The sequence below is a fragment of the Leptodactylus fuscus genome, chromosome 2 (genome assembly GCF_031893055.1).
Source record: "Leptodactylus fuscus isolate aLepFus1 chromosome 2, aLepFus1.hap2, whole genome shotgun sequence".
Taxonomy (NCBI): Eukaryota; Metazoa; Chordata; class Amphibia; order Anura; family Leptodactylidae; genus Leptodactylus; species Leptodactylus fuscus.
The window spans coordinates 222,194,785-222,219,249 of NC_134266.1; the positions used below are offsets into that span (position 1 = coordinate 222,194,785).

Genomic DNA, 24,465 nt, shown 5'->3' on the forward strand with positions numbered 1-24,465 from the left:
GTAGCAGAATTAAAGGGGTTGTCCAAGACTTCATAGTGATGGCCTATCCCCAGGTTAACTCATTGATATGAGATTAGTTGGGGTTCTGGTACAGTGTGCAAGGTGCCTGAAGCAGACCGCCCTTGACACTGTTTAGTGACTACGAAGCGCCATTCCAGTTCAGCTCCCATTCACTTTAATATAGGGGTAGCCAGACCTTCTAAATATCCATACGACACATATCACATAGAATAGGACTGCCATGAGCCTCATGTGTATACTAGAGCCATGTGGCTTCCAGGCCCTAAAGTGATATGTGATGATGTGTGCCACTGTTTGGGGAAAAACAAAATGGTAAACTGTGTCCCTGTACGAACATCTGAGATACAGCAAGGACTCCAGGTTATAGGCTGTGTAGTCACAATCCTAAATACTTTTGTGTGAAGATTTTATATTAATTTTTGTAATTCATATGGAATCTATGATAAATAAAATTGGTAAGTTTTACTAAAGGCTGTGGTATAGAGAATTCTTGCACTACTGTTATAGGGTAACAGACTGGTCCTAATAATACAAGAATATTATGGAAGTGATCAGTGGTTTACAAGTATAGGTCCCCTCTGGGCTAAGGAGTCGGTGGGCCAAACAGAACCAGCCTGGCAGACAGAAGCAGTAAATCCAGCGATTGAATCTCAATGAAGGTAAATGTGTAAGAAAACATGAAAGCTGTTCTGTGATTGGTTAATATGAGAATTAAAGACTCTTCTGCCTTTAAGACAGTCTTGCTAAGGCTAGGGTCACATCTACGCTGGAATCTTCATTGGAGACTCTGCCGCAGAAACCACTGAAAATCAGCGAAGAGAAAAGTCCTCCGTGCAGAACATTTCAATCGACGATTTTCAGTAGTTTCTGCAGCAGAGTCTCCAGTTTTTATACTAAAACCGGCTGAGAGAATGGTCCTCAGCGGATCCTGTTATCGGGTCCCCGGGTGACCACCGCTTTAGCAGTCCGTCTCTTTGTTGTTCGGGTTCTTCATCTGAACCATAGAGCCAAGCATAGGTGTGAACCTAGACTAAATCTGTAACGGTTTAATACATGCTTTCAATTAATAACAAGCTGCGATGTTTAGTGTGAATCTGGCCTAGGGCTGGAAACTTGTAAGCTGCTTGTGAGCCAACACCAAGATGGATTGAAAAGGGATGGGAGAAATCTGAGGTTTTCTGGGCTAAGAATACCTATGCTAAGGATAAGTGACCAGTAACAGATGAGTGGAGGTATGATTCCCAGCACCCCCGCTGAGCAGCTGTTCTCAGCAGCTAATACAGAGAATGGAGCAGGAAACTTACAGCACTTTTCTATGTAATAGGTGTACAGCCACTGCAGCGCTGCTCTGTGTCGTGGCCAGACCAGGTACTGCAGATAACAGTATCTGAGTATCAGCTACCAAGAAGAACAGATCAGTGGGCACTCACCAATCTCATAATAATGGCCTATCCTTGGGATAGGTCATTAATTTTATTAGCCCAAAACTTTACTTTTAGCATACACTCACCGGCCACTTTATTAGGTACACCATGCTAGTAACGGGTTGGACCCCCTTTTGCCTTCAGAACTGCCTCAATTCTTCGTGGCATAGATTCAACAAGGTGCTGGAAGCATTCCTCAGAGATTTTGGTCCATATTGACATGATGGCATCACACAGTTGCCGCAGATTTGTCGGCTGCACATCCCTGATGCGAATCTCCCGTTCCACCACATCCCAAAGATGCTCTATTGGATTGAGATCTGGTGACTGTGGAGGCCATTGGAGTACAGTGAACTCATTGTCATGTTCAAGAAACCAGTCTGAGATGATTCCAGCTTTATGACATGGCGCATTATCCTGCTGAAAGTAGCCATCAGATGTTGGGTACATTGTGGTCATAAAGGGATGGACATGGTCAGCAACAATACTCAGGTAGGCTTTGGCGTTGCAACGATGCTCAATTGGTACCAAGGGGCCCAAAGAGTGCCAAGAAAATATTCCCCACACCATGACACCACCACCACCAGCCTGAACCGTTGATACAAGGCAGGATGGATCCATGCTTTCATGTTGTTGACGCCAAATTCTGACCCTACCATCCGAATGTCGCAGCAGAAATCGAGACTCATCAGACCAGGCAACGTTTTTCCAATCTTCAATTGTCCAATTTCAATGAGCTTGTGCAAATTGTAGCCTCAGTTTCCTGTTCTTAGCTGAAAGGAGTGGCACCCGGTGTGGTCTTCTGCTGCTGTAGCCCATCTGCCTCAAAGTTCGACGTACTGTGCGTTCAGAGATGCTCTTCTGGCTACCTTGGTTGTAACGGGTGGCTATTTGAGTCACTGTTGCCTTTCTATCAGCTCGAACCAATCTGGCCATTCTCCTCTGACCTCTGGCATCAACAACGCATTTCCGCCCACAGAACTGCCGCTCACTGGATGTTTTTTTCTTTTTCGGACCATTCTCTGTAAACCCTAGAGATGGTTGTGCGTGAAAATCCCAGTAGATCAGCAGTTTCTGAAATACTCAGACCAGCCCTTCTGGCACCAACAACCATGCCACGTTCAAAGGCACTCAAATCACCTTTCTTCCCCATACTGATGCTCGGTTTGAACTGCAGGAGATTGTCTTGACCATGTCTACATGCCTAAATGCACTGAGTTGCCGCCATGTGATTGGCTGATTAGAAATTAAGTGTTAACGAGCAGTTGGACAGGTGTACCTAATAAAGTGGCCGGTGAGTGTATATACTATTTAATAATGTCACCAACCTCCATACATGAGAGTTACAAATATGTCATACACGGTATATATTCTTTACTACTTAGAAAGCTCCGTTATCATTGTGCCTTATTAAGCATCTGGAACAATCTCTATTCTGCCAGGAAATAGACTTTCAGTAATACTGTCATGTAGCCACAATAAAAGCTCATAAGTAGTGTTTGGGGTTGTGCTGAGCAATGGAGCAGAGTCAGCAGATTATTCGATGATGACTTGCAAGTACATTGGAGCCAAACACTAGACAGTGTACAAAATGAGAGAACCTCAGACGGAACATGTAATGTCTGTTGTATGAAGCAGTGACATTGTCTGATGATTCATCTCTATGGTCATGAGTATGTGAGTGTGTTTCCTATTAAATGGGTCCTTTCTTTTAGGATCTATTTGTGTTTCTCGTTTAAGTCGAACTGCTTACAGGGATTGTATCGGTTTATAATTGTAGACAAGTGAAAAGCTTTATAACACGTTTTTCAAAAATCTGTTTCCTGAACCTGAGATTTAGTTTTTTGCCACTCACAAATTATCATTGTCCTCAAGGGTCTTATCCGAGGCGTTGTGGTCACATACATTTTGAACTGAATATAAGCTGTTCCCCTAAAGCCAAATCCTAGCTCTAGGTTATACAGATCGGGATGGAGCTATTGAAATACTGCATGATACATGGGAAACCCAACTGGGGCAGATTTACTAGTACTGACCAACATAAGACTGGCCAGGTTTATCAAAGTGCTGTATAATAAATCTGCCATACGTTACAATAAGTGATGGCACAGGGTAAGGATACTCCACCAATCCTGAGACTCCATGTAAAGTCTGACCATCCCATAGAGCTAATTCTTCTGCAAATGATTCACTATACTTTTTGTAACTGAATCCATGCTGTCCGCTTGCTTAAAAGGGGTTTCCAGCCATTTAATACTGATGACTTTTCCATGGGATAGGTCACCAATATCTGATTGATGGGGTCTGATGTGCAGCGGTCTCCAGAAACAAACTGCTCCATCCATTGTATAGGGGCCATGCTGGGTTACTGCAGCTGTCAATCACTTGAAGTTGATCCCTTGGACACCCTTTTAGAGTAAGTTCAGTTTTTTTTAAAATGTAGATTGTGAGCCCCACATAGAGCTCACAATGTACAATTTCTCCCTATCAGTATGTCTTTGGCATATGGGATGGAAATCATGCAAACACGGGGAGAACAAACTCCTTGCAGATGATTTTTTTTTTATTTTTTTTTTGCCCTTGGCGGGATCTGAACGCCAGGCTGCAGTGCTAACCACTGAGCCACCGTGTGGCCCCACACTGAGTTTTTGGTCAAGGTTTCGGCATTGTCAAAACTGGACCAGAAAACGCTTGAGACGTTTCCTGAGGCATTTTGCCATTTGAAGCGTTTCCTGAAGCATTTTTTTGAGGCGTTTTTTGAGGAGTTTCCTGATCCGTTTCCTCTTGGGATGTGGTCATGAATTATATTTAAAAAAAAAAAAAAATGCCTGATCAGGTTTTTGCCAAAAACGCTTCAGGTTCCGCTTCCGGTTTTTGACCCAAAATCCGCGAGCAGGAAAAACCGGCTCACATTGACTTGCATTGAAATTGTGAGCCAAAAAACCCTCACTGCTTCAAAAAGAATGGACATCTCGCTTCTTTTTTGACGCTAGCGGAAAAAAAAAAACACTAGCAGAAAAGACTCAGCGTTTTGTATACTTTGAATGGTGAAGCATTTTTTGGTTCAGGGTTTGGAGGTGGATTTCTGCCAAAACCCTGACCAAAAAAACTCAGTGTGAACTTAGCCTTAGACATGTAAATCTGTCCAATGTATAGAAGGTAAAACCAGTACAAGAAACCAAGTATTTAAGGGAGAACATACTTTATTGTATCTTTAAGCAGTTATTTCAATAAATAACCCACATTATATATCTTGCTGGGGCTTTTCAGGTCCTGTTTTACCTACTTTTCGCAAACATTTAACCCATTGACAACAGAACTTCTGTTTGCTTTTTGTTTTTTCTTAAATGCATGAGGGGGAATAATAATAATAATAAAAAAAAAAGATAAAATCTCAGGCAGGGTGCAAGCTATTGTTTTGTTACAGTTCAGCATACAGTGATCCTACCGACAGACCCTTTACAGTACAAGGTTCACCCACCTCTCGCTTGTCTGCCCTTATGGATCAATCCAGCTGTACAAAGTATTCTACCTGGTTTTTCTGAAGCAGATGGATTTTGGTAAGTGATTTTGTATATGTTTTAGCAAACCATGACGGCTGCAGGTTAACTATACTGTATAAAACCAAGATGCATAAAAAAGGGCACCCCTACAGACTGAGCCCTCTGTTTAATGTAAACGTTATCTAAAAACATGGTCATAGTAGCTTTAGCATTGGCACAGAATACGTTAATGCCAATTGCCAGACATGACATGCATTGAGAAGATGATCTGCGGTCAGATAGATCAGATTGTAAGAAAAGATACTGACCTAGCACTTCTTTCCAGTCGAGTTACCCACATAAGCCTCCAGTTTACAATACTTTTGTTTCATTCTTGGCAAGTTGCATGCAGGAGGATGCATGGAATATGTAAGAGAACCTTACAAACAATATAGAAGCCATTCTAGATAATAACCACATGGTTCTTAGGGAGTTGAAGCCTGGGCCATAATTGATCATTTATCTACACCTACTAAATCCGGGGGCAGCAGCAATAAAATGGATGGAAAGGAAGGCATGCTCATTGCATGTAAAATCCTCCTGTATATTACCAGAAATCAATGCTTCAGTCTAGCTTAAGGGACACTCAGCCTTATATATTCTATATGAAGACGTCATATTGGAAAGATCATCAAATATTTCACGTAATTGTAGCCGCTTTCTTGAGTGTCCCTGCCCATCCGTATCAGCATATCCACTATTTTAGGTAAAAGATTGCCACACGATCCTAGCACTGGTGCCATAATGGAACCTTATACCAGAATGCCATGAACATAAAAAACATCATTTCAAGAATCACTAGTATGTATCTTTACATATATGTACACGTCAACATACCAGTCATCCAATCCGCCCTTTAAAAACATGGCAAGGCATACCTTGTAAAATGAAACTGGACAGCCAAGGGCTAGAGCACAAGAATGTCCAATTTCTACAATACAGAGATCCTTGCACCGATTTGCCACTGAATGCTTAGCACCCCCCAAAACACACGCAAACATAGTAACCTTTTTATTTGCCTACATAATAGATCTGCTAAAAGTGTGGTCTGATTGCATTCCTGAAGAAGCCCCCACATTGGGAAGCTTGGTCTGACTTCTTCCCCTGACACCTGTCCCTTTCTCCTAGGTAAGGGGAACATAGTGCTGAGGGTGAGAAATTACCAGCTAAGAGATAGGGCTGAAACTGGAAAATTAAATACATGATTGAAGGGATGCGGGGGAGGCTTCAATAATACTATAGAAAAGCGCTGGGATTTGCTCGAGGGTCTTTCTGGTTCCTGTATCGGAAAGCAAGCCATACACCGAGGATCTGAAAAATATTAGATGGTGAAACAAATTATTACTTCTATTTATAGTGCAATCGCTTTTTATTATTTGATACAACACTCAGCCAATCCCAGGCCAAAGCAGTGAGCCAACTTCTCCAATAAAGTAGCTGAGATGTTGGGAATAAAGCCATGGCTGTGTTCTCGGGAATGTTAATTTTTTTTTTTTTTTTTTTAAATACACTGCTCAAAAAAAATAAAGGGAACATTTAAGCAACACAATGTAACTCCAAGTAGCACTGACTGACAGTCAATGTCACCTGCTGTTGTGCAAATGGAATAGACAGATGGAAATTATTGGCAATTATCGAGACACACTCAATAAAGGAGGGTTCTGCAGGTGGGGACCACAGACCAGTACCAATGCTGTCTAGCTGATGTTTTGGTCACTTTTGAATGTTGCTTGTGCTTTCATACTCGTGGTAGCATGAGGCAGACTTTACTACCCACACAAGTGGCTCAGGTAGTGCAGCTCATCCAGGATGGCACATCAATGCAAGCTGTGGCAAGAAGGTTTGCTGTGTCTGCCAGCGTAGTGTCCAGAGGCTGGAGGTGCTACCAGGAGACATGGAGGGGGCTGTAGGAGGGCAACAACCCAGCCGCAGGACCACTACCTCCGCCTTTGTGCAAGAAGGAACAGGAGGAGCACCGCCAGAGCACTGCAAAATTACCTCCAGCAGGCCACAAATGTGCATGTGTCTACACAAACGGTTAGAAACCGACTGCATGAGGATGGTATGAAGGCCCGACGTCCACAGATGGGGGTTGTGCTCACAGCCCAACACCGTGCAGGACGTTTGGCCTTTACCACAGAACACCAGGATTGGCAACTTTGCTACTGGCGCCCTGTGCTCTTCACAGATAATACATGAGGATCGACTCTGTGTCTCTCCTTGTTTTCATCACAGGGTGAAATGGAAACACAGAGAGATGAGTGTCTGCTCACCTACTTGGGTTGTGATGCAGTCACAACAGCCCGTATGAGCCTTTAGACACAATTCTGTCTTCCATTATGTAAATAGGAAGACAGTACCTCAGTCATGCAGCCCACTAAGGGGCTCTCCCTTTAACATCATGCCCGATCTTCCCATAGGACTTTGCTGCAATGATGTGGGATTTTACCAAGACAGCCTCTCAGCTGAGGACAGCTGTTTCAATCTATTTGGATCTCTTCAGCCCGGTGTAGAGAAGACTGACTTAGCAGAGGTGAAAGGCTTCTAGACAGGGTTAAGGGGATATCATCACTCCTTAGGGAGAGACCACCATATAGGTGTGTGGAGTCTTATTAAGCCATAGATGCTCCACTGTGAGGGATCATGGGAAGAGTATGCAAATCTGTCTTCCATGATGTAAATAGGAAGACAGTGCAGCAAAGGCCTCTGGGAAGGTCGGGCATGATGTTAAAGGGAGCGCCCCCCTAGTGGGCTGCATGACTGAGGCACTGTCTTCCTATTTACATCATGGAAGACAGATTTGCATACTCTTCCTTTAGACACAAGTTAGTGCTGGTAGTGCAGGACAGTTCAATAGGCAGCAGCTGCAGTGACATCACAAGAACGTAATATATGGATGCAATGGCTGGACCAACCTGGTTGGGATACAGGCTGAAGGACAGCGTTCACCCAGATATACCAGAAACAGGTTGGTCCATCCATTGTATCTCTTCACAGATGAAAGCAGGGTCACACTGAGCACGTGTGACAGAGTCTTGAGACGCTGTGGAGAACGATCTGCTGCCTGCAACATCCTTCAGCATGAACGGTTTGGCAGTGGGGTCAGTAATGGTGTGGGGTGGCATGTCTTTGGAGGGTCACACAGTGCTCGCCATAGGTAGCCTGACTGCCATTAGGTACATAGATGAGATCCTCAGACCCCTTGTGAGACCATATTCTGGTGCAGTTGGCCCTGGGTTCCTCCTAATGCAGGACAATGCCAGACCTCATGTGGCTGGAGTGTGTCAGCAATTTCTGCAAGATGAATGCATTGAAGCTATGGACTGGCCTGCCCATTCCCCAGACCTGAATCCGATTGAGCACATCCAGGACATCATGTCTCGCTCCATCCACCAACATCACGTTGCACCACAGACTGTCCAGGAGTTGGCAGATGCTTTAGTCCAGGCCTGGGAGGAGATCCCTCAGGAGAACATCCGCAACCTCATCAGGAACACGCTCAGGCATTTTAGGGAGGTTATAGAGGCACGTGGAGGCCACACACACTACTGATCCTCATTTTGACATGTTATAAGGACATTACATTAAAGTTGGATCAGCCTGTAGTGGGTTTTTTCACTTTAATTTTGGGGGCAACTCCAAATCCAGGCCTCCATTGGTTAATTAATTTGATTTCCATTGATGATTTTTGTGCGATTTTGTTATCATAGTCAACTTTGTACAGAACAAAGTATTCATTGAGAATATGTCATTCATTCAGATCTAGGTGGTATTTGAGTGCTGAGTGCTGTGTGTGTGTGTGTGTGTGTGTGTGTGTGTGTGTGTGTGTGTGTGTGTGTGTGTGTGTGTGTGTGTGTGTGTGTGTGTGTGTGTGTGTATATATATATATATATATATATAATATCTATCTCTTCCCAGTACATTGCACAAGATACTGATTGATGCCATTACAATGTGCAATTTGTCCCACAAATAATTAACCATTTTATAACTCTATGAACCCAAAAATGGGAGGGGGGTAGAGTATGTAATCATGGCTCTTGGATTGTGGGGAGGGAAAAAAAAAGTGGCTCGGTCCTTAAGGAATGAATGAGTCTGTGAAGCTGCCTGTTCAGGGTCAGCTGCTTCTCACTAGTAAAAGGGATGCTTATGTAACAGTCATGAGCTATCCATTTGTTCTTGTCATAGAATAATCACATCAGACATGGTTACAGAGCAAACATGTTGGCTAAAGTGAAGCTACAGGGATATTATGTATACGTGCTGAATAGAAGTAGAACGAGCACAGTTTTGGTAGGAAGGATGTGACTTCAGGATACTCGTACCCATAATGCTGCTCAAAGCAAGAGTGGTTTCAATGTGAGTAATGAAAGAAAACCCAAAAGGAAACTGTTCTGCTTTCTTATTTTAGAAGTGCACAGGCCTAACCCTAAATATGGCTGTGTAGCTACATCTTACAGTTCTGTTCACATTGTGCTAACAGGTTGTGTCTTATTAAATAATGAAGTTCCCTGAACAGTGCCAAGTACTGAAAAACTGGTATAGAATATGTGGCACCTGCAATGAAAAGAAAACACAAGCAGCAAGGCCGAGCGTTACATCCACATAGGAGGCTCCTTCTTCAAATACTGTCAAATCGCATGGGAAAATTTCACAGCATGCAGCAATATTATTCTTGTAAAAATGACAAACAACTCAGCCAAACTCACATGTGAATGCAGACACCAGATGTGACAGACCATTGAGACTTCTGTTACAAGTGACCGTGGTTCAGTGGAGTTATCGTAGTATAACATAATAACAATGGGACGTTATTTGGGATATTGGGTAAGTTACTTTAGGGATTTATTACCTCTGTAAAGCTGAAGAAGAGCCCTACCCCACCAAGGATTTTCAGGGCTTCACCAGCATGGTTCAACATTTTGTTGCCACACGTATCACAATTTTTCTTTAGCATTTTACAATCCTGAAAAAAAAATAAAAAAAAATAAAAAAAAATTAAATATAAATAAATTAAAAAAAAATATATAACCATGAAAGTCACAAAATACACATCATATTACATTCCAGAATCCAGCTTTGAAATGAAAGCTATATGTACAGTATTCGGGGTGTGGATGAAAAGTTTTGCTCTTTAATATGTTCTTCTTTCCTGTGCTAGAAGAACATACACAGCCCAGTCATATTAATGTGACCACCGCCTACTTTTGACGTCAACGTTAAATAACCAATCGCAGAAGGCACGTGTCATCAGCCATCTGGGTGCACTCATCACTGTGGAAGGCATGATGGAGCAACACAAGTATGCATCTATCCTTGCGGACCATGTTCACCCATACATGCGAACTGATTTTCCTCAGGATAGTGGCATCTACCAGCAGGACAGTGCGATGTGTCATAAAGCTTGCAGTGTACGTGTGTTGTTCGAGGAGCACCAGGAAGAGTTTACCATACTCCCTTGGCCAGCAAATTCCCTGGACTTGAACCCGATCGAGAATCTGTGGGACCACCTCGATCAGGTTGTTCACGCCATGGATGCTGAACCGCATAAGCTAGCGCAGCTGGACACGGCATTGGAGTGGGCATGGCTCAACATCCCAGTGAACATCACCACAACATCCCCTCTCTTCCTGCACGTCTCGCAGCGTTCCGCTCTGCCAAAGGTGGTTACTCTGGATTTTGACAGGTGGTCACATCAATGTGACTGGACTGTGTAGTTAGTACCGCCATAATGGACCACTGACTGGCAACTCTAATGTTTACTGGAATTGGGATTGCTGAGATTTTTGTCTCAATTTCTCCTAGTTAATCATTTTCCGAGGATATTTGATGCATGTGATGTGTATGAATTCTGTTTGTCCTCAACTGTCAGACTGTTTGTCCCAACATGAAAACTGAAATTTTCCCTTAAATCATAACTAAACCTCCAGATAACTTTTGATTTTCTGGCAGTATATGTGTCATTAGTATGGAGTACGGGGCTGTGTAACACGACACGTGGGGGAGGGTCACATCAAACAGGTATATCTCCGGCATTATAAAATACACAAACCTATGAGACTGAGGGTGCATTCACACTAAGTATACGCTGAGGTGACTCTGAACGTAAAGCACGTTCAGAATGAGTGCGTACAAAGCAGATCCCATTCATTTCAATGGGATCCGGCATACGAGTGCTCCCCATTAAAATGAATGGGCTGCTTTTTTCCTTATTGGTTTCAATGTGATACGCGCGGATGCAGCCCCTGTACGGTCACCCAATACTAGTGTGACTGCAGCCCACATGCTTCCTTCTGCCTTGTGTCTCTCTACAATTTGCCTGACGCCTATAGGAAGGAGAACGCTCACCGCTATGCAGACTGAAAACTCTTCTTTAAACTGTGCCATTTCTTCTGTGGAGTTCAACCATCCGCAGCAGTTCAGTTGCTTCTCCATTTCTCTCCTGGTCACATTGCCCATGCTAGTCCATGCTTCATTCAGGAACCGCTCCTGTACAAACCAAAGTAGTGCTGGTCAAACATGAGAAGAGGAACAACAGGCACCCACAATGCACAACAGATACACCATAGCTTCTGATGCTGCAGCTTTACAACTTGTGAGAGAAAGAAGCTTCTGCTTTATAATGCACGAACCAGGACATTAAAGGGGGTTTCCAGGCTAACAGTATTGATGATCTATCCTATCCTGAATGGAAGCCAAGCTGCATTCTGCCACTACACAGAGATGGGAGCTGTCTGCTTCCTGCTCTATTCTCTGTGCCTCAGCTACTGAGAACAGTTGGTCTATGGGAATGCCAGATGAGAGACCCCCACAGATCAGATATTAGTGACTTATTTAGGATAGGTCATCAATATTTTTATCCCAGAAAACCCCTTTCAAACATCTCAATTTATTTTTCAGATGAATGTGATATATTAACCCAGGTTATCTGCTGCCATTGGCATAACTGACAGGAAGTCTACAATGTCACCCCTATGATCTTTACTCCATTTTATTTCAGAAATTCATATACCATATATACTCGAGTATAAGCCAACCCCAATATAATCCGAGGCCCCTAATTTTACCACTAAAAACTGGAAAAACTTATTGACTCGAGTATAAGCCTAGGGGGGGAAATGCAGCAGCTACTGGAAAATTTCAAAAATGAAAATGGCCGGCTGACTATAGGGTATCTGCAGTGCTCCTACTAACCCTTCCCGACGGAACCGGAGCTCTGCAGATCCCCTATATTCAGTAGACTGGGCACTTTCAGACACAGGGATACCTAATGTGTTTGTGTTTCACAGTCATTTTCTACTTTTATATGTATTCTAGGGAAAGGAGCGAGTTAGAACATTTATTTTTTTGTTTTTAAAGCTTCCTTTTTTTCACTATTTTATGGGAGATTCTATACATTACTATTTATTTTTTTGCTCGACTCGAGTATAAGCCAAGGGGGGCATTTTCAGCACAAAAACTGTGCTGAAAAATTCGGCTTATACTCGAGTATATATGGTGATCTCACAAATTATTTACATGCAAATGTGAATGATAGTTCCAAGTTGGTTTGTCCTGCTCACTTTAGGGTAAAAGCACCTTTAAAGGAGTTATTCATTTTGGGGTTTTGTTTTTTTTTTTGTTTTTTTTTTTTTTTTTTTTAGCACTGATGGCGTATCCATAGGATAGGCCATCAATATTGAATCTGTGAGTCTAGCTACTGCAGTATTGTCCCATAAGCTTCAATGGGACTCACAGTATGTAAACATTACAGAGAGAGCACTGTGACACCCTGGACCCCGCAGATCTATTATTGATGGCTATCCCAACGATAGGCCATCGATAATAGAAACCGGATAACCCCTTTAAATGGAATCTGTCAAAGCACTTACCCACCCACATATCCTTATGGACAGCTAAGTTAGAGTCCCAAATATCCCTATTCCAGTCCTTTATTCTTACCCGGCTAATGAACTCTTGAAGCTGGAGTAGTACACTTTGGCTTCAGTACTGCACATGTGCTATACCTCAGACACACATACAGTGAAGCCAATGAGTCCTTCCCCAGCTCCTATGAAAAGCTGCACGTGCACCAGAATTTTCATCAGTCTCATCTCTGGGTAGGAATAAAGGTTTGTTTTTTTCAAAATGCAGTCCATTTGGGACCCTAAGCCACCCATCCATAAGGACCTTTGCGTGGTTTAAAGCTCCAAATAGCCCTGACAAGTTCTCTTTAAAGAGGACCTTCCACCATCTCCACCAATTCAAGTTCTTAGTATCTGTTAATAGGTATCGCTCCACTGATTCCAGCACAGTTGGAATGTTCTATCCCCCACTATTCCTGAGTACAAGTGCAGATAGTTTTGGTGCGTGAAGTGCCATTTAAACTCTGTAATGTCAGAAGGGCATTGTCAGGCAGGGGGTGTGATTCAGAGCTCCAGTTAGAAGCAGCCGGAGTCAGGGCTCAGAATCATACCCCTAACCTGTTCCTGCCTGACACCTCACAGTAGAGAGCCTAAATAACATATAATTCACCAAAACTAACAGCATTGATAGCTCAGGAATGGTGAGGGCTAGAAAAAAAACTCCAACTGTGCCAGAATCAGTGGAGCTATTAAATGGAGTAAAGTGCTGGTCTTGTTACAGGTGGTGAAAGGTCCTCTTTAAGAAAGAGGGTCTACAACAACCATTTTAAAAATCTCAAGATAGTCCAACTGTGCCCAGAAATGTTGCCTGTTACCTGTTGAGTTCTATTCAAAGCCAAGCAGGAACATGAGACCACCAGTTGGAAAATAAAGATGAGAATTAACACCACCATGTACTGACGTTCTTGTTAAGGATGATGACACTAGGTATTGCTTATCTGAGAACATATTCTTTTGACCAAAGTAAATACCCAAGCCTTGGCCTAAATACATTCATTTTGAAGTTTAAAAAAAAAAAAAAAAAAAATTTTTTAATAAAATTGAAAAATCACAATGTGAAACACCATTTGGGGTGGCAGCTCTGGGGGCGAAGCGGTTACACAGTCTCAGCAGTGGAATTGACATTCTGCAGATAGAGAAACTGCAAAGCGGGAAACTTGCACTGCAGATTTTTGAGAGACACGTGGATGAGATCGAATTCTACTGCAACTGTACAATGAACAGATGAGCTGCTGACTAATCCAAAGTATACACATACTACATGGATATACCTTAAAGGGGTTTCAGTTTCAGAAAATACTGAAAGACAAATGTAATTGAATGTATACACTGGAACTATGCAGAATGAATGACAGCAAACAGATCTAGAAAACCACAAGGAATTGATACAGAAAGTATATTGGAAAATTGTAGAACTTATCACTATACAAACTATAACATCTGTCTCTCTAGGCAACCCCTTTACACTTGACTACTGAAAAGGCTGTCTCGTGAGGTCAGCCCATATCCTTATTGCCTACCATGTAATCCAGTTATGGCTGGCAGTAGGTTGGTGCATTGTGGTAGGTGATATCTCCAATCAAAACAAGTGACAAAACTCCATATATGATGCAGCACTGGAATTTAATTTGTTGGTCCAGCATGCTTTAGGCCTCATGCACTCAACTGTGTGTGCTGTCATTTTGCTAGAAGAGTTTGCCCAAGGTAAAACTCAGGACATGTTCTATACCTGTCTGTTTTGTGGCCCAGGCTCGCCGAGATCAGTGAATGGGGACTGTAGATGGAGACGGGGGTGGAAATGTGTAGCCTTACACTGTGATCAAGGTCCAAGTGGGACAAACATGTTGGCTTTGTTTGCCTTTCACATGCTGGACCAATAAATACATTTCACTACTGCTTCATATATGGAGGGCCGTGCTTATGAGCCATCATGACTACATTGTAGAAGAGGATTCCATTCTAGTGGATCTAAGTTGCTCATGGGTTAAAGTGATATTAACATCTTGGCCAAACATGGCTGAGATGGGAATACATTGCTTCTTCTCACATATCCTGGGATGGACGTTACTGGAACAGCTGAATGCGGCTGTTCTGTAACTCCAATAGAGGTAAATGGTCATAGTAACAATGTAGCTCGCTCTGCTCCGCCTTTTCCACAACTCCATCCACTCCTATGGGAGCTACCGAAACAGCGCAGAGAGGCATTGTTCAGCTATTTCTACAAGTCCCCTATGGCTTGGGATTTAGGAATGGATATTCTCATCTAGGCAGTGATTTGCCAAGATGGGAATAACCCTTTAATACATGGATGGTCAATCATCTGAGCAGCTGCCATGTAAGGTCTCCCCTGTTGTGGTCACTGCAAGGGAGGAATCTGCTTGTCTAAACTTTCTTTGGCATAACCAGAGGTTCACAGTTTTGCTATAGATCATACTGGCTCACACATTGATAATTTGGTTTGGGTGTATTTGTTTTTTTGACTGCATATTAAAAGGGATATTCCAGTAGCAACAAGTTACCCCTATGTAAGGGTAGCCAGAGTGCAGTGCTCTGTCGCCTCCTGCCGTTCCCAGTGAAATGAATAGAGCAGCGATACACATTTCCAACCTGCTGCTCCATTTAAACTGTGGTGCAAACCATCCTGGGTCTCGTGATAGTTGGGGGGTTCCAATGGACGAATTCTTACCTACCTTCGCAAAGGGCGTAACTTGTTGCCAGAATACCCCTTAAATATAGGAGAAATCTATTGAACATGCAGTTCTGACAAATCACACAACTGGATACAAACATAGTTTAAAGGATACGATAAAAAGCATGACTTGATGATGACTAACAGCTCCGATTAATCCAATGATGGCGATCAGGAGAAGGAAGAATCCAATTGCTATGACTCCCCCGATAATGTGGAGGCTGGACACTATTCCGAAGCCTTTTCCCCATGCTGCCACTCCGATTAACAAGAGGCCCACCAGCTGAAAGAAAGGAGGAAAAGTTATCACAAGTATCCAAGCTTTAACTAGAGAGAGCGGTAAACACAATGATCGCAAGACGTTACACTTCACTCAAACATGAATGGGACTTAAAAGCTAACCCCGTTTTAAGATACCTTTGAGACACCAGTTACAGTTAATATTGTAAAATTATATTACAATCCATAAATAAAGATTTATTTATTTTTCCCACTAACACCACTTATCCCCTAGTCACGAGATCAGGGATAAATGTCGGACCACACTGATCACGAGAACAGAGGACCCAGTCATTTGTGTGAAGGAGGCAGTAGTGATATATATATCTATATATAATATACACGGCCATCACTCCATTCACTGTCATGGTGCTCCGACAGTCCAGAGGAAGCGAATGCACACTACTAGCACTCCATTCACACTGGGAACGAGGGGACCCTTGTTATGTGCATAGAGCAATCCTTTAATGGGAAGAGTGAGTAAGTAACTAGATAGTAAGATTTTATTTGGAAATTCCTCTCTATTTTAGTCCAGATGATAGAGTGACTGTAGACTTTAGGAACATGTTTTAGTTTTTCTTATTCCTGCAATATAATTTACAATAACATAAAACGAGCAGAGTTATGAGTCAGCGACATATACAGGTATACTGGCTGCCATGATGATCGCTCTACACTTAGGCCTGTAACCATGACATGGGGGAATCCTCTACATCTACAAGGAAAAACATATTTTTCCTTAGGCCCGGTTCACATCTGTGCATGGGTTTCCATTTGGGGTCCGCTTTGGGCCCCCCCCCCCCCCAAATAAAAACCTAATCCGTATAAAAAAGTGGTTACCATAGGAAACCTGCGGACCCCATTGACTAACGGAGTCCGTGTGGTTTGCACTCTGTTTCTACACGAAAAATGCGGATAGAAAAGCGCTGCTTGTGGGACTTTTCTTCCGCATTTTTCATGTGGAGAGGGGAATGGAATGGCCCAAATGCAGATGTGAACTGAGCCTTATTCTTAGCCTTCTTTACATGTGCACTATGTGAAAATAGCCTTTCATTATTCAGTCCTGTAAAAAAACACAACTGTGATCCTGGTTAGCAGTAAGGGAATATTCACATGGAGCAGAAAAAAAAATAAATCATGATTTTTGCTGCAAATTTCATTTGTTGGAAGCAGTTAAGCACATAAAATGTTTGTTGATCTGGTCAGTAGTACTGGATTCATCCATCTATATACTTTCTGCTGGAGGTTTTTTTTTTTTTTTTTTTTTCCTGTCTATTGAAAAACAAAATCCAAGGCCACATTCTGGTACCTGCCAGGTCACCCCATACAAAAGGCCAATGAATGAACCTGTGACACTGATGAAAAGCCAGCACACAGAACAAAAGTCACACAGCAGAGAAGCCAACCAAATACTTAGAAAGCAGGGATGGATGGGTGCGCACAAATCCCTGTTTGGTCAAAGACGGAACAGGAGGGGGGGGGGGGTTGAGAATAAAGTGAGTAGAAAGTGTTGAGCTGAGGCCTGAAACAAGATGCTCAGATCCATAGATGGGATACATTATATCAATCATATGCAAGGCTGCCTATATGGAAGGAATAACCAAGATGTCGGAGGCTTCGAAAGCAAGATTTGCTTTGGCAGTAGGAAAATTCAAGAGCACTGGAGGAGAAGCGATAAAACCCCCCCAAAAAATATAGTCTCCTGAAGCCTCACCAGCCAGAACATGAGGATACCTGGGTCTTACCATGTCAAAATGTCAAGACTGGACCATTACACCCCCTTTCAGTTTTTTAGTTCATGCAATTTTGAGAATAATACTGTCTTATTGGCTTGGTTATTTAAAATGTATTTAAATTTTGATTTTCTGGCAATATTTGTGTCATTAATAATTTATGTAATATGCTTTATTATCAGATTTCAGCTCCTTTCCGTGAAATCCACTTTCTGTCCCTTTCGTACTCTTTCTCTGTAATTGGCAGATGAAATCTTTACTGCTCCTGACTAAGAGTAGGGGAGTAAGGGCTAGTTCACACAGGGCAAGAGGGAGCCGATTATCCACCCCCTCACAATGGAGGTCTATGTAGACCACCAGACTACTTTTTTCCGTGAGCTGCCCATTCATTTGAACCTACTTCGGAGAGGGAAGCCGCGACAGTTGTGGCAGGCGTATTTTCTTCCCGTGTCACTCTCAGGGCCAAAATCCACTAATCCGCTCCCTGTGTGAACGGGGCCTTAGACAGATGAGTTGGGAGGGGGACTGAGGCTCTGGCGTCACATGTCATCGGCGTACCCATAGACTTTCAATGATGTGAAGCATCAAGCAAATGAATGGACATCTGAATAAACACACTGAAACGAATGATTATGTACGGCATCTGCAACTAATACAGATACTACACACGTACGTGATTGCAGATGTGTGAATAAGGCCCCTACCACCTCCTGAAATACAATATGTTTATCAGGGTCTGCCAAAACCCAGCTGTTTTTTCAGTTTTGTTGCACCATGCAATCATGTGACTGGGAGAAAACACCATAGCCACCTGCACCGAGTATAGAACAATCTGAAAAACAGGGATGAGAATATACCTTCTCTATGGGGAGTCCGGCTTTACCATCCCCACACACCTGCAAACTTCGCAGCTGTGTTTAAAGACATTGCAGAACTGCGTGCCAACCAGATAGATATTCAAAGTCATTCAGTATTGGCAAGATTTGTCTGCTGAACTAGAAGAACATTACAATGTGGATAGAGGAATCCATTATGTTCCTAAACCAGATACTCATGCAACCACAGACAAATCTGTGCGGCATATACTGACACCTGTCAATGCTGCCACCCCTACTGAATCACAACAGCAACTTGGGGGCCACCTCACAGTCTGAGGAGCACACATATAATGGTCAAATAGGTTCCCTTAGTATATATTATAGGGGGGGGGGGGGACAGGTAACAAGGTTTACTTAAACAATGCCAAAGGAGCGCCTGACATCCCAAACATGCCAGCAAAGCAGTACCGGACACTCTTAGAACAGACTTGCACATTATGGCTCTTTCTGTAGCAGGTTCCTCTTACCAAGCAGTCATCATTTGTCAGACTGTTCACTTAATTTACCAAAGGGGGAAACAAAAGAAACTGATAAAATACTGAGTAGCAGAAGTCCAAGTACAACTTCCACATAGGATGCAAATTGCATTAAAAAGAAAACAGAACTTTGCCATCTACACTCACGGTTTCACTTCTTGTAGATCAGCAGGGACTATGTTGCATAACAGATATGGCATTCCAATTTTCCATGTCCTTGTACATGTTGATACTAAGATTCATTCTCCAAGATATTAAAAAGAATGCAACAAACAATAGCTGCTTGTCTAACTAGTGCCCAGAAATATCCTGACTCCTCGGGCCTTTCTAATGGAATACATATTTCTTCATATGTCTATAAAGGGATATTCCCATCTCAAGGATTCCATCTAAACCGCAAGCTTATGTAAATTCAACAGTTTTCCTAAATACATTGCTTTAGCATTGCTGCTTTGTTTGCCTTCTAGGTGAAATTACTCCTTCCATTGTCTGCACTAAATTATCAAGGTAGCCTGTTATCTGATCTCAGGATGGGTGAGGGTATTCATTGCTCTCTGGAGGGGAGGGGGGCTGAGTCCTCTGACTGCTGGCTCTCAGAGCGGTTATCTCCTCTTTCATTCAGGCAATCAGCTAATTACAGTTTGTTGATCAAGGCTCAGACAGGGTAACAGGGCTGTTGTCTGTCCTGGCAGCATGTATATATATATTTTTTCTCTCCAAACCTGTGTAATGCAATATATGTTTACTATGCATATTTGATCTGCATTATTATAGATTTCTAGTAATCATAATAAATAATCTTTCACGGTAAAGGCATGGTCTATAGCTACTGAGATACTTCATAGAATCCAGTCCATCAAACCGTCAAAGCCCATCCAAAAGCTTGTTGAAGAACAAAGGAAGTGAGAAGAGATAGCATGGAAACTGGATAGAGAGAGGGTGATGGGAAAACCCTTTTAAATGTACAATGCATTGTACATTTTTTACCTCATAGGAAAATAAAAGCAAACAAAAAACTAAGGAAGTGTTCACACTACTGTCAAAATCTTGTGCGGACATTAGCAGCGGACACTAGCTGTGTCCGTGACATTTTGCATTGATTTAAATGGACATCAGGCACGTTCTTTTACAGTCCGTGGGTGTCCTTAACTATCCGTTCGCAAAGATGTCCGACTTTTCAAGCGGACAGCAAAACCCGACATGTAGATTTTTTCTGTCCACTTGAAAAGTCGGACATCTTTGGGAACGGACAGTTAAGGACAGACTCGGACTGTAAAAGAACGCACCCGATGTCCATTTAAATCAATGCAAAATGTCACGGACACAATTAATGTCCACTGCTAATGACCGCACTAGATTTTTCACGGACATTAGCAGCGGACACTAGCTGTCAAACACCGACGGTAGTGTGAACGCTCCCTTAGAGGCCAATATGACTGCGCAATGCACATGAAAACAGTATATGCATTTGTTGAAAGTTTCATTTCAAAGCAATGGATGCTAAGAACGCTGTGTAGCTGAAATGTTTTGTGGTTAAAAAATTAAAAAGTAACAAAATTTTTTGCAAGTTACCGCAATGTATTTTTATGTAGGATTCATAAGAATATTACTTGCATGAGAGATTCCTAGATTTACCTAATGGAACTATATGCTTTGTTTTAGAGCTTTGCTTTAACTTATGCTGCAAATGATTTAATAAGAGAATTTACAAAAATGCAAATAAATAAAAGTGGCAACGCTCCCCTGCAGCTCTCGCTCCAGTGCTGCCTGGATTCCTAAGGTTTAGTTTACACGCAATTACGAGTGTGCATATCTCGTCGCGGCTTTCCGCTCTGGATAAGGCCCAAATGAATGGAGGGTGGTGTCGCGAGGCAGACAACACAGCAAAGAAAGGGCAACTCGTTCTACACAAAACACCATTGTGAGGGGATGGATTATGACGTGGAGTCCGCGCCAAAATCCGCCCCCTCTTGCCCCGTGTGTGAACGGGGCCTTACTGGTCCCTTTTGCCTCAAAGGAGATAACCACACAGCCAATCACTAATTGGCTTACAGGACGTCCTGTGTGTCAAGAGGGGGCAGGAAGCAGAAGACTTCAGGAAGCGCAGGTAGTTCTGGAATGGGAGCATAATTCTAAATAAATAATGGCATTTTATGAGACTTACATATTGATGACCCATCCTTAGTCTAGGTCAACAATTTATGATTGGCTGCTGACATCATGTTCATCTGTCACATGGTACAATAGCCACTCAGTCCCATTGAAGTGAAACCCATGTAAACACAGGGAGGACATACAAACCCCTTACAGATGCTGTCCTTGGCAGGATTCGAACCCAGGACTCCAGCACTGCAAGGTTGCAGTGCTAACCACTGAGCTACCGTGCTGCCGGATTAAAACTATTTTTTGTTGCAGATTTTCCTGCATTATTTTTTGAGCCAAAACCAAGAGAAAGAAAATGGAAATATAAAAGCAATAACTCATGATTGTCAAAATCTGCAACCAAAAATGCAACTTTTCTGAAGTGTGCGGCTTCAGCCAGAAGCACATTGGTGGTTGGTTTGCGTTCTAGGTCCCCTATCATTTAGCATAATGTAAGGACCGCTGCACTCCTGTGCCATAAATAAGGCAGCCTAGTATTATATCTCAGACTTATTCAAGTGTCAATTTGGCCATCAATATAAGAGTCCTATAAAATGCCTTTGATATAGAGCCTCCGCTGCCAGATGTTCAAACACTTCTTTTCTGGGATGGCTTTCCCCTAAGATTTTTTGCACATCCAAATCTGGTTGTCCATCCACAACAGAGTTAGACATGTTGTCTGAGTTACAATTTATACCCCACACATGAAAAATCTGTATACTCAGTAAACATCTGAATAGCAGCCCTATTATGGCTTCAGTGTAATACATGCCCCAGGGCAAGAGATATCTGTGCAGTTACAGATATCTCTTCACTGTTAGAAGGGCGTTCCTTTCATGTCCTCCTGCACATGTGGTTTTACATACCACTATGTGCCCCGGGGCAAGAGCTATCGGTTCCGTTACAGATATTTCTTCACTGTAAGAAGGACTTTTCTGACAGTCTAGCCGAGCTGCACTGTACTGTCAGGGGGGGGGGCGCGTTCCTTAACGCCCAGCCATGACGCTAAGCTGTGAAGAATGCCCCCCAGTACTAGTCTATGGAACAGTACACTTGGGGGGGTGGGGGCATTCCTCACAGCTTAGCGTCATCGCTGGGTGGTAAGGAATGTGTAGCCCTTTTACAGTACAGGGCTACAGACAGTACTGTCAGGAAGGGCGCTCCTCGCAGTCCAGCTAGCCTGTCAGAAATGTCCTTCTTACAGTGAAGAAATATTGGTAACGGAACCAATAGCTCTTGCACATAATGGGAAAGCTGAAAGTGCGCTGAATTCTGGTGGTATATAAAACCACATGAGCAGGAGGACATGAAACGTCCTCTATAAAGTGATAGGAAAAAAAAAAAAAAAAAGCAAGTCCTTGTGTCTACACGGCTCACACAGACAAAATTGTAACATTCTCTAGAATTAGACAATTGTGTATGAAATGTGTTTATAACATACCTTGTGTCAATAATTTACTCCATTTGGTATAAGGAAAATGTTTGTTTTTGTATCGTGTTAGCCAGTGGGTATGAAATATAAAAACAAAAAACTTGTGAGTCTTCAGTAGGTGATACCTTTTTGTAATGGATAACTCATAATGATGACAGAATATGACGTTTCGAAACACTCGGCTTCTTCTTCAGATATATCTATATCAGATATATCTGAAGAAGTAGCAGAGAGCTTCGAAACGTCATATTCTGTCATCATGATGAGTTATCCATTACAAAAAGGTATCATCTACTGAAGACTCACAAGTTTTTTGTTTTTTTATATATAATTTATTCCAGTCAGTCCTTCTCCAGGCTGTAATGATTTTAGCAAGTGGTACATATGGACTAAAACCACACTATTAGCTACAACTAAACTCATCTAGATATGTATCAGGGGTCTCTGACCTGTGGATTTCCAGCCATTTTTATTTATGTAAATTTCTGCTAATTAGGAGTCCTACTCAGTGATTGGCTGCCTTCTCTGTATAAGCATACATACAGAGATAGCCATCAAACACTGATAGAACCGCCCACTGGACTCCCAAGTGATGGAAAAGCAGGAATTTTACAAGTACAAGTTACATGGCTTATGGAGACAGATTAGTATAGGACTTAGGCTAGGGTCACATCTGCCTTGGAGACTCTGACACAGATTCCACCTAAAATCATCAGAGAGAAAAGTAATTAATAGTCCGTGTTGTCCGTAGGTAGCCGCTTTTTCAGTGCACAGGCTCTCCGTCATTTGGACCTGAACGCTTGTGTAAACCTACAGCAAGCTCAGCTCCTTCTTCTCTATAACCTGCACGCTGGATCACATTCTCATGTAACAGGTTCTCTATTGTATTTTGGCAGCTAAATAATATATACGTAAATTCTTCAATACAGTGAGACATCACATGTGCTAACAGGCACTGACATACGTGATATAAGTGTGTGATCCTGAACATGTAGGTGCAAGCTCTGATCCTAGTAACAAGGCCAAGCCATTGGAGGGAAATCTCTGGACTGTAAGGCAAGGTTCACACTGCTGCTGGCTTCTCTTTGTATCAGTCGGAGAATCGTCATGTTCTATTGTCCTGATCCATGAGAAGATCAGAACGGAGAGCTGATGGCAGTGTGAATGTGGTCTTAAGGAAAACTACATCCTTTGAATGTGTTTTATCTGCTTATTGAAAAAACAAAGCATAAAACAAATACAGGACTCCTCTTTACTGGATTCAATGTCAAATCTGGCTGCTAAAGAGATCAACTGATGGTTGCCAGAAATCTGATAATTGGGGGTCCGAACACCAAGAATCCCAATGCATGACCATTGCTATAGATGCGGCCTCTGTCATCTCTATAGATAGGGGTATAGACTGGGAATCCCCAGTGATCAGACACTTGTCCCCTATCCATATGTATCTAGGGTAGTAAGGGGTTAAACACTCCATTCTGTCGCCCTATAATATACTTAGTGTTGTAGCCCCTCTCCATTCCCAGGACCTGTGCTTGCTGTCAGTGAATGAGCAGGTCCTGATCTACCTCACAGCTGAGGGTCTGTGACTACTGCATCAGAGCAGATAATCCTCCAGCTAAGCAGCCCGGACATTACATAACCCTGCCCTCCATGTCCCTGCAGTCAGACTCTTCACCATGACGACACAAGCTAATGCTGACAGGACAATGAGATCTGGACTGAGGAGGAGGCTACATAGATGGCCACGGCACGTCCTACCTACCATGTAAACCACGTTCAGCGCACATAGCGCGTTCTTTGAGCAGGTGAAGCCGCCGCAGACCATCCTCCTCCTCACACCGGGGACACCGGGTACCCAGCCAATAACGGAGATGTCTCTTTAAGAGGGAAGACTCCTCTCCCTTCTCCTTCCTCTCTACGCACCGCTAGCCGGTGACGTCAG

At 42.8% G+C, this 24,465-nt stretch overlaps 1 protein-coding gene across 1 annotated transcript; it reads right to left on the minus strand.

The window, feature by feature from the left end:
* Positions 1 to 4,636: 4,636 nt before the first annotated feature.
* TSPAN31 (tetraspanin 31) lies at positions 4,637 to 24,465 on the minus strand. The gene is made up of 6 exons (XM_075265697.1): positions 24,286 to 24,465; positions 15,696 to 15,863; positions 13,707 to 13,787; positions 11,336 to 11,476; positions 9,840 to 9,953; positions 4,637 to 6,298 (listed from the first exon to the last, which is right to left on the minus strand). Exons 1-6 carry the CDS (start codon positions 24,346 to 24,348, stop codon positions 6,224 to 6,226), a joined length of 642 nt encoding a protein of 213 aa, XP_075121798.1. The 5' UTR covers positions 24,349 to 24,465; the 3' UTR covers positions 4,637 to 6,223.